At 50.2% G+C, this 11141-nt stretch overlaps 1 protein-coding gene across 2 annotated transcripts in view; it reads left to right on the forward strand.

Annotated features, from left to right (window-relative positions):
- Nucleotides 1-10057, forward strand: part of LOC106853707 (ligand of Numb protein X 2-like) — a 28603-nt gene extending 18546 nt beyond the window's left edge. For both annotated transcript variants that reach the window (XM_088172973.1, XM_088172971.1), the window contains exons 6-10: nucleotides 1615-1794; nucleotides 2782-2956; nucleotides 3097-3307; nucleotides 6968-7126; nucleotides 7996-10057. In XM_088172973.1, the coding sequence (XP_088029099.1) occupies nucleotides 1615-1794; nucleotides 2782-2956; nucleotides 3097-3307; nucleotides 6968-7126; nucleotides 7996-8131 (861 nt within the window). In that variant the 3' untranslated portion in view covers nucleotides 8132-10057. The remainder of the gene's footprint in view (nucleotides 1-1614; nucleotides 1795-2781; nucleotides 2957-3096; nucleotides 3308-6967; nucleotides 7127-7995) is intronic.
- The last annotated feature ends 1084 nt before the right edge of the window (nucleotides 10058-11141 follow it).

An 11141-nucleotide genomic window follows, 5' to 3' on the forward strand; every position in this document is an offset into this window, starting at 1 on the left:
GCCTCTCAGCCTTGCAGAGGGAATTTGGGATGCATTGTGTGGATTCATGCAGCAGACAGGGAGGCATCAGGGCAGCCTCTTGTCCTTCCAACAGTCACGCTGAAGGTGCTGGCTGGGAGATGGGATGGGCTGGCAGCACAGAACAGATCCCTGTGCACTGATTTGAAGCCCTTTCTCCCCATTTTACCCGTATTTGTGAAGAGAGACTGGAAAAGATGTAAGGCACCTCAGGCTAAAAACATTCCCAGGTACTAAATGGGTAGAAGGGTGGTCTTTCCCTGTGGAATGTGCTCCTGTTGCAGCATGCCAGATGTTGGTGGAAGGAGTGGGCAAGGAATTCTAGTTAAAGGATTAAGGCTTGCTGCATGTGCAGCAGATATCACACAGATCAGTTTAAATTCTTTATCTCCCCAGGCGAGTGCCTCCAGTCTGTGTTTCTATCTACAGATCCTGACACAATGCACCTCATCCCATTCTGTTTATATCCCAGAAAGGATGTGAGGTCAGCAGGAGGGAGGGCCAGTTCTCCTCACAGTTATCAGAGGAGTGCAGTGCCATGGGAGAAAGAGCAGAGTTCCAGCCCTGAGATCCTTTTTCATGTTGTGCTTCCGTTCTGTGGCCTCTCAGAATTTGTTTGCATCCCACAAGTGCTGCTGCATTCCTGTTGCAATGTGCACACACAGCTCCCGGATGAGGAACTCTTTTGATCCCACTGGAAGCAACAACCAAAGTCTCAGAACTGGCTTAATGAAGTTTGGGGGTTGAATCTCTTTGGAAGTGACATTTGTGTAAAACTGCGACTGTTTGGAAAACATGATCTGTTCCTTTGAGGGCTAATTGAAATCTTTGCTTAAATGTAACTTAAAGAGTCCCTTTTCCAAGGCCAGGGAAGAAGGGTCCTGTGACAAGGAGTGAGAGCAGCAACCTCATTTCTGTCACCCAGGGCAGGAAACGCCCCGAGCGAGCCGTGGGCCTTCCCCCAGTGAGTCCTTCACAATGAGGTCCTATCAGGTGATCTGAAGGAACAAACCCAATGAGAGCAGCAGGAACAATGGGAGCACTTCCCCTGCAGCCCTGCCAAGGCCAGACATGCAGCTGCTGAAGTGTTTAACCAGAGCTACTCTGGGGAAAACATGGATAGGAGAAGGTGAACAATAGATGATCAAAGCTGGAAGGGAAAGAGCTTTAACAACTTCCTATGCAATAAAAGCATCCAGGGCTTGTCATGTCACTGTGTGTGGACCAGCCAGGGTTCCAGCTCTGTTCACTCTGTAGCACAACACAAGATGCTATTTTGGTTGTTTGCACCGAAGTGCAGGAATTAATCATCCCTTTCCACTTCTCTTGTTTGGCGTTGTGGGGGAGGGAGGCACGAGTGAAGCCTGCCTCTACTCCTGTTCCTTCTGACTCATGTTTGCTAATTCCCTTTTTCTTTTTCCAATCACATTCCCTGGCTCATCACAAAAGACTTTGCATCACACTGAAGACCTGTTGGAGAACCTCTGTAGGAACTGATGCCAGCCCTTCTCTCTCCCCAAGGCAATGAGGGCTGTCCCTCATTTCTAACCCATTTTTTCTGTCTTTTTAATTTCCACTCCCTGTTGCTCTGGGCAGACCACGGAATCCAGAGTGAACTTTGTGATCCTGAGGCAGCCTGGGGTGCAGCTGGGGGAGCCAGTGGAGGATGGCAGCACCTCCAACAGCAGCAGCAGCAGCAGCAATGGGGGGAGCCCAGTGCACCACAGGAGACGACCAGACCAGACCCACTACAGAAGGAAATCCAACTACCAGAAGGTGGGGCTGGGAAATGAGGCCAAGCTGCTGCTTATTCCTGCTTTAGTAAATGCATGGTGTTGTTCTGTGATGGTGCTTTATCACAGAAGGCTGATCAGCAGCTCCATTGCTGCTTGGGCAGGTTTGGGGCTTTTGGTACTGAAGAACCAGGGGAAATATCACTTTAAGGGAAAAAGGTGTTTCAAAATTTCTTCAGTGTTGATACAGAGCTGGTGTTTAATCCTTTTTTTGTCTGGAAAGGGCAATGAGAAATTTGCCAGCCATGAGATTTTTTGGGATTTGCTTCTTGCCATCCATCAAGCCCCACACACCGAGGGTGTTGCAGTGACACGCAGTTGAGCTGGTGTGGAGCCAGAGGCCTTTATGGTCCAGGAGAAGAATCCCCAGGTGGCCCCGTGGTGCTGCTGTGGCTGCAGTGTGGGTCTGCCACCCCTTTGTGGGGCACAACAAACAGCAGGAGCAAGAGGACAATCCCCAGTGTGCTGAACCCAGAGAGAAAATCTGTGTGTAGAACTTGGAGTGGTGTGTTTCAGTGTCCCTGGAGCTCAGGGAGTTGCTCTCCTGCATGGCTGGAGTGTGGTTCCTGCATTTCAATCCCTGAGTAGCATTTACACCCTGTTGTACAGCCTGTGCTCTGTGTGCCTTCACTGCAACCTAAATTCAGCCAGGGAGAGCTTCATTGCTTGGCATGAGCAGTCTTGAGATGAGCTCACAGCTTGTTCCTCAGTGCAAAATCCCCCTCCTCAGAGGGAGCATCTCCCTGCAGCAAATGGATTTGGGATCACTGGGACAGCACTGATGGCTCACCTTAGAAATGCTGCTCTGTATTCCCACCCACAGCAAGGACATGGGAAGCTGACTTTGCCCTCCAGCAACGCTGCTGGAATGCTCTGGATGAAGGAGACAAACGTTGTTGTCTTCCAGAGCTGGGCTTCTCCTGTTCAATGCATTAATGAAGCTGCATTTTGTGCTGTCATTGCTTTGTAGGATTTGCCTCAGGGGTATGTAAGTCATGAGAAGACAGTTGCAATAAAAAAGGAGCCAAAGGAATCTTTGGGAATCACGATTGGAGGTGGAAGGGATAACAAAAACAAGCTCCCTATCTATGTGACAAGTGTGCAGCCCATTGGATGCCTCTTCAGGGATGGCAGAATCAAGAGAGGTAAGGGAGGCTCTCAGACCCTTTATCCTTTAGGAATTGTGGGATATTTTCAGTGGAAGATGGACTGGGACACTAAGGAGAGGCTGAAATGGGCTCCATAGCCAAGGGTCTGTAATAATCCCATTTTATTTCATCAACAGGGGATGTACTTCTGAGCATCAATGGCATTGATTTGACTCATCTGAACTACTATGAAGCTGTCTCAGCACTGAAATCCAATGCAGCTTCCCACTCAGTGACACTGAAAGCCCTGGAAATCCTCTCCTTGAACTCCCCAGAGCCATCCCTGGACATCAGGGAGCAGGGATTCAGCTGGTCTCCCCTCTGGATCACGTGGCTTGGATTGCCCAGGTAGGTTTGTCATGGACTGGATGGAGAGCTGCTAATTACAGGGTTGACTTTCACTCAAACACTAGCAACTAATTACTTTGTTGATGAACTTGGAAGCATTCCTGGTATTCCCGTTTAGCTGAAAGGCAGTGGAAAGCCCCATTCCAATGAGATCATAGAATGATGAGTACATAAGGAATTTCCACTGTTTTTCTGGAGTGACCCATCATTCCCACACTCCTATTGTAGAGTGACCATGCTTTAGAAGCCCTGAAACCCCCCTTTTAAAAGAGAAATAGTCAGTGTTAGATACAGTCCTTGCTAAAGTACTGACTGAAATTTCTCTGTGGCTCTTTCTGCACCCCCTAACACAAGCCAAGAGCCCTGGGCTGTCTGGGAATTTCTGATCTGATCATCTCACTTAGGGGCAGACATTCTTTCAGTCTAACTCTTCTTGGCTGTTGTAACTGTGTCATCTTCAGCACGAAGCAGAAATGAATCTGCACAGTTGAGTTTTCCAAAGCTTTGCAGCACAGGCTTAGCCCAGGTTTTAACCTGGTAAGTTCCAAGAGAAGCTTGAATTTCCCTCTCCTTCCTGGAGAGGTGAACCTCGGGCTCCCTCCCTTTAGCAGTTACATCAAACACTGTGAAAAGCAGGGTCTGTTGTCATCCCAGCTGACTGCAGCAGCATCTGCAGGTGGAACATAAAGCCAAACCCCCTGTGGGAAACCTGGATCATTTACAGCCTTGTTCCTTGAGACATCTAAAGAAGCAGCACTCACAAAGCCTCTGTTGTGTTACTTAGCAGCCTGCTCAACAAAGCAGCCCAAGGAAAGGCAGCTTTTGTGTCTCCTGTGTTTGGCCTGTGCTCAGCAGCTCCTCCCCTCTCCCTGTGCTCCCCCAGGAACTGGCCTGGCTGCTCCAGGCAGCTCTGCTGTGAGCTGGCCCTGGCTGCACCTGCAGAGCCCAAACCTGGGTACAAACCCTGAGGTGCTGCCTGGTGTTTGTTCCTTGTGCTGCTGCTGCAGTGAACTTCAGCAAGGAAAAACCTGGCTGGGCTTTTCTTCCTTTCCCAGTTTTTCTGGCTCTCAGGTGACTTGCAGGGACTGGAGTCTTCTCTTCTCCTGGATCTCCTGCCTTCATTTCAGGAGTGTGCTGACATTACCTCCATTTAATGCATTGCTGGAAATTCCTTTGCTGCTGGTATTGATGCTCCCCCTTCATTTGACTTCCCCTGCAGCAAGCAGTGATTCCAGGTGCCCTTTCTGCTCTTCACTTCCTTTTACTCCAGCCTGAATTCTGGCCTTGGAATGTGTCTGCAGCTCTGGCTGTGAGGGTTGGTAGGAGGCACACAGCAAGGTTATTCCACTCTGGGATCTGACAGGATCTTGCTCCTGTTTCCAGCACTAAGAAGGGCTGTAATTCCTGTGCTTCCTCACTGCTTTTCCCACCTGCTCCCAGTGGCACCTGGGAGCCACTGGCTGGTCACCCACAGAACCCCTGTTTGTCACCTGGGCACGCTCAGGTGCCTCTGGCACTTGAGGCTGGCTCAGGGAGGTGCTCTGAGATCCCTGTGCCCTCACCTGCTGTGCTGTGGTTCCCATTGCAGAGAGGTCCTGACCCACCCAAACCAGGTTTCCTTTGCAGGGGAATGTCCATTGCTCTGTGGCCCTGACAGACCCTGTGTGTGCACCACACTGACACAGAAAATCCCCAAAAAGTGCCCAAACTGGACCCAGCACCAGCTGTTCCACTGGGATCTGCTCCTTTTGGCTGCCCTGGCCTCGCTGTGTTGGAATGTCCTGCAGGCTGAAAGCTCAAAGCTAATTGCATATGCAGTTTAGGGTTTGTTCAGCTTTTTTTTTCCTCAGTTATTCCTCTGCTCCAGCAGAAATATCCCTTTCCTTTGAGAGGAATGTAATTTTTCTAGTTTGAATCCAGATTTGATGCTGAAAGGTGTGAGTTGAAACGAGTGCTCAGGGCTAGGGAAGTGTATTTCATCCTTGTAACACTTGAGCCCACAGTGTTTCATTCAGGCCTTGATTCTTGTATCTGTGATTTCTCTTTCTGTCAAAGAGAAACTTTGATTTCTTCCTAGCATTGTGTTAAATCCAGCCACTGGATTTAACCAGCTCAAAAGCTGGTTTGGACTGGGCCCGTGTTCTAATCCAACATACCCTGGATCCAAAACTTTAGAGATTGATTTATTTTTCCTCTCTGAAACCTCTGCCTCTTGAAAACCCAGTGCACTGTGTGGCTTGTGACGTTTCAGGGGGCAGTTTTCCTGCCACCCTCTTCCCTGGGCTTTATCTGACTCCAGTCTGACTCTTCCCACAAGAACCATGTGGAGCTCCCAGTCCTGGCCCTGCTGCAGCTGCAAACTCCACCAGGGACCAGGAACTGCCAGCTCAGCAGCGTGCTTGGCACCATAAAACCTGCACCTCGACCTTCCCTAAACTCCCAAATTCTTTTCCCACAGTCATTTTTGATCGTAGTAAAGTAAAGTTTCTCTTCCTAGAACCTTTTTTTTTTTAATATGGAAAACGGATTCCTAGCAAACAGCCCTTTCCAGCTCCTGGAGAATGTCCCTGATGTTTTTATTTATGTTCTGTGCTGATGTAGCCCTTGCCACTGTTGCTCTCGGGGCTATTTATTTGCAGAAGCACAGCCATGGCTCAGAGCTGTGTTTTTGTGTGGTACCTGTGGAAGGAAACCATGGAGGAATCAGTAAGCTCGAGCTGGGTCTCCTGGTGTTTATGTGTGAAAAACTCCTACAAAAGTAAATTACAGTTTGAAAGTAGATAATTGGATCTTTCTCGTGGTGAGAAGTTAACTGGGAAGGCTTTTGAAATCTGAAACTCTTCTGCAAACCGCTCAAGCAAAGCCCTTGAGGCAAAAACGTTTATTAGGAAAAGTTTAGCTGCTGGAATAGCTCAGCGAGGTGATGATGAGCAGCAGTTTCACAGCTCGGCGGTGCCAGGATGTAACCTGAGCTGCAGCCGGACTGGGAGCCAGGACACACAGACGCTGCTGCCACACCTCCCGTGTGACACCTCCTGTGTCACCTCGCCAGGGCTCCAGGGGCTCTGTGCCACCAGCTCGGGCAGTGCTGCTGGCACTTCCATCTCACATTGCCCAGGCTCCCTGAGGAGACAAACCTCGCTGGGCAGCATCCAGAACTGAGCTCTCAGCAAGGAGCCCAGTGTGAGAACTGGACATCCTGGATCCTCCTGAACCCCTCCCTGCTCTGACCTGGCAGCTGCTGCACCTCACACCTGCTGCCAGTGATGCTGAAAACCTTCCTTGTCCCAGTGCAGTGCAGAGGGGATTAAAACCCTCTACTGCCATTAACTGCATGGGTGTAGCTGCTGCTCAGTTAATTGGGTTTGTCACTGGGTGTTCATTAGCAGAATTCATTAAGTTTTTCAGGAGTCTTGCGGGTCCCAAAACCTTTTAGAGAGTGGTGATTTCCTCTTAGCTCTTAACTCAATACTCAAAAAAGATTTCTAAAGGACTGGCATCATCCCATTTGAAAATTAACCCTCTGACATGCCTTGCAAAGGGGTGTCTCAAATCCTAAATACAGGAAAATGAGGCTGTTCAGAGCTGTGCTTTCCATAAGGGAAAACATAAATTCCTGGTCAGGCAATTTTCCTCATAACTTCTCTGTTTTTGACACAGCTACCTTCACTTCTGTCAAGATATTGTCCTTAGTAAAGGAAACCTGGAAAGTTGGGGCTTCAGCATCGTGGGAGGCTTTGAGGAAAGCAAAGGAAACCAACCCTTCTTCATCAAAACCATCGTGCCCGGGACTCCTGCGTTCCGGGACAGGAAACTCAAGTAGGTGTGAGGCACCCGGGGAATCATCAGCACCACCAGGGCTGGGGGGGTTTCCAGACTCTGACCCTTGGAAGGAGCTCAGCTCCAGGTTAATGACTCTGTCATCACTCATTTGGGAGGTAATGCTGTTGCCAAACTTGTAACAAAGTAAACCCTGCGTTAAGTGGTGTTTTGGTTTCTCCATAAAGGTGCAACAAAAGGAATTTACAGCCCTTTAAAACCTAACTGTGAAGGGTTTAATTGAGTCATTAGGAAAAAGTAGAAAGGGGATGTTTGAGATGAATCTTGGAGGTTCCAGAGTATAAAAAATTAGGAAAATTAGGAAAAGTATCCCAACACAAGCAACAAAAGCCCGCCTGTGCAGGAACCTTAACTGGAGCTTTGCTGATCTGGTTGTTGGTGAGAGATCCCGGTGAGAGGAGCAGGGTGGGGCTGCACGGCCCCACAGGCATCTCTGGGGTGCTGGGCTGGCTCCTGGGCACCAAGGGCTGCCACAGACACAGGGAGGGGACCCAGCTGGGTGCAGGGAGCTGGGCTTTGCTCCCAGAGCTGAGGTGGGAGCACTGGGCCAGGGCTGTGGGGCCTCAGCCCCCCTCAGGAGGGGACAGGTCCCTGTCACACCTCTGATGGTGGCAGTGGGGCTGCTGGGGAGTAGCAGGAGGGACGTGGGGCATCAGTGTTTTACCAGCAGAGCTCCCTATGCTGCCACCCAGCACCAGCAGTGTCCTCCTTTTCTCCTCCCCTCTGCCCCAAGGGAAAAAGTTCTTTCAAGAGTTGATGATTTGGCTCAGGGTGGGCTCAGGGGGACCGGGGGTACAGGGTTAATGAACCTGGGTTCATTATCCTGACTGGATCCTGTCTTTGGGCAGGTGTGGAGATGAAATCGTGGCAGTGAACGGAGTGCCAGCAATAGGAATGAGCAACTCGGAATTAATCCCAATGCTGAAGGAGCAGAGGAACAAAGTGACCCTGACTGTGGTGTCCTGGCCAGGCAGCCTCGTGTGACAGCTCCAGCAAACCCCCAACACTTCCAGGTATCCAACAGCAGTGGCCACACCTGACAGGGAAACAGGGACTGCTCCACTCCTGCTCCTGGTGCACTGCCATGGAAGACTCCTTGCTTCCTTTTCATGGACAACACTTTACCAACAAATCTGGATGTTGAATTCAAAGTAAGGGTTCATGCAACAGCTGGTGGAGCTTCCCAGGCTCCTCAAAGCCCCTTAGGATTGGTGGTGCACAGAAAGCTCATCCCAGTGTTTCTCCACAGCCTGCCCTGGAGGCTGCTGAGGCTTGCCTTGATTTGAGGGCTCTGCTTTCCACTGAGTATCTGAATGGGTCAAAACAGAAGCTTTTAGAAGCAGCTACTAAATCTGTAAGGATGGGGGACCCAATTTAGGCACTTGTACCTATCAGGATTTCCCAGTGCTCATGTTTATGTGTCAATAACCCCAGGAATGTGTTCAGCCATTAAAACCCCAGGGTAACTCAGAGCTGTTACCTGTATGAGGGTCCTGTCACAAACCCCAATTTAGGATCCTGCCAACTCCACTGACTTATTTCAAAGGGACAATTTCAACAGCTTGAACCACTCAAAGGTATCAGCAATAGGGGTTTCATTGAAATACCATGTTGCAAAATGTGACTTTACCAAAGGTCAAGGGGCAAGGTTCATTTAAAGCCCACAAGTTTTCCTGGTTTTAGGATTGATTAAAGCAGCTTTTCCCCAGAAGGAAGATGAGGAAGGGAACGGGCTGGGATCAGACAGCCCTGGCCCAGCTTGATGCCTGTCTTATTTTTATGTTTCCAGTGATGAGGGGCAGAGTTCAGGCAGGGACAGGAGCACCTGTACTGTCAGGTGAGATTTCTCCTCCAGTTCTGTTCCTGTCCCTCTTCCAGCTGGAGCAAAATATCCACTCATGGGATCAGGGGAAGCTCAAAGGATCCTTGGCTCCAGGAAAAGTCACCTCCAGAAGGTGACTGTGCCCAGCCTGGCTTCAGTTCAAACCCACTGTGCAGTTAAAATTTAGAATTAAAGAACTGAAGCCCAGGCAGGGTGGTTTGACCTCTGACACTGTGAAAGTTCCTAATGCAAACTCCATCTGAAGCAATTCCCTTTTTTAGCAGCTTCATGAGCAGTAGAAATGATGGGTTTTTTTCCTCAAACCAGGTTGCACTGAGAGATCTTTTCTCCTGTGCTGCCTCTGCTGCACCTTTTGCAGGACCAGCTTAGTAAGAATCCAAGGAGTGTGTCCCCTGTGTCAATGCTGCCTCGAATGAATGTTCAATTCCTTGTAGCAGCCCTGGCTGAGGCTTCTCCTGGGCTGGCAGTTTGGCATTTGCTGTCCCTGGGCCTTGTTTACACACAGTGACTTCACCTCCTGCTCTGGGAGCTGCAGCAGGGACAGCAGGGCCTGTCCCAGAGCCCAGGACACTGCAGGAACCTCGGCTCCACCCTCCCAGCAGCCTTGGCTGGGCTGAGCAACACCTCTGGGGACTCTGACAGCACCTCTGGGGCTACCTGGGCTCCAGGGCTGCTTTCCTCTTCTTCTACTGAATGCTGAGAGCAAAATAATCCCCAAAGGGAAAACTCATCATTGACCTCGCTGGGACATAAAAACATGAAGCAATTTTTTATCTCTTTCCAATCAATGTGCAGAATCTGTGCCTGGAACAGTAAATATTGATGTGGACACAGAGAGGGTGATTCCCACTGCCTGCCCCAAACGTGGGGCAGGAGGGAGGAGCTGCTGGGCTGGCAGTGGAGGGAGGAGGAGGCTGCAGAACCTTTTTTACTCCATCTCCTTTCAAGGTGCCTTCAACTTCACCAAAATGTCCTCGTAATTTAAATTTTGTTTCCGAAATCAGCTTGTTAATAGATGTTGAATTTGTTTTGATGCCTTTATAAATTATTGTAATATTGCTGAAAAATGTGCATTAGAGGTGTGGTCTTTAACCCCTTCTTTCCATGTAGCAGCTTATGCCCCCAGGTCATCTCAGCAAGACTGCTCCAAAAAGTGACCCCATGGCAGGAAACAGTGAAATTTGTCTTTGCTTCTCCCAGGAAAGGAGCTGGCTGGGAAAAATCCCTCAACAACACTAAACCCCACATCCCAACAGCAGTAAACCTGCAGCAGCTTCCTGATGCAAACACAAATATTTTCCAACAAACCTTTACATTTCCCTGATAGTAAAGGCAAACAGTTTATCTCTACCTAATGAAACCAATTTAAAACTATTTACCTTAAATTCCCAGCTGCTCCTGGCCCCTTTTGGGGCTTTGCCTGCTTTTGCCTGCCCCCATTAGTGAAGGTCTCCTGCACCTCAGCATATCCTGTGACTTGGCTCCAGCTCATTGAAGTAACACAGGAGGAGGTGCAGCCCTGACTGAATCCATGCTGGATTCCCAATTCCCAGTCCCACAGCAGCACCAGGACTGGTGGGATGCAGACTGGGTGTGCCCACCATTAATTGTGTCACTCCAACAGTGCAGGAGCTCGGGGAGTGGCTGTGAACAGCCCTGGCCGCCCCTGGAGAGGCACCGGGGACACCTGGGCATGCAGAGCTGGGAGAAAGGTCCTCGGCTGGGACCAACCCCCTCACCTGGCTGCAACATTCCAGGGGCAGAAGAGCCAGCTCAGAGGGCCTGGGGGCACTGCCCAGGCCCCCTCTGGCACTGGCTGCCCCAGCCAGGTTAGCTCCTGTGCTGGAAAATGCCAGCACCAAATGCCCCCCCTGAGGGAAGGGGGCACCTCTGTCCTGTGTGGTGCCAGTGAGCACAGACCAAGCACCCCCGACTCCTCCTCACCACTCTGGTCTGGATTTCTCCTGGGGCACAGAAAGTTCATTCCATTCTCCTGAAAGCTTTTGGGCACTGCCAGCTGAAGCCCTGCCCTGAGCAGCAGCTGCCAGGAGGATTCCCTTGTTCCCTGCACACCCGGTGCCAGGAGCTGGGAGTGCTGCAGCTTGCAGAGCTGCCCAGGGGCACTGAGTGATATTCCCCAATCTGGGCTCC

This window comes from Sturnus vulgaris, chromosome 14 (assembly GCF_052056855.1).
Source record: "Sturnus vulgaris isolate bStuVul1 chromosome 14, bStuVul1.hap1, whole genome shotgun sequence".
Classification (NCBI taxonomy): Eukaryota; Metazoa; Chordata; class Aves; order Passeriformes; family Sturnidae; genus Sturnus; species Sturnus vulgaris.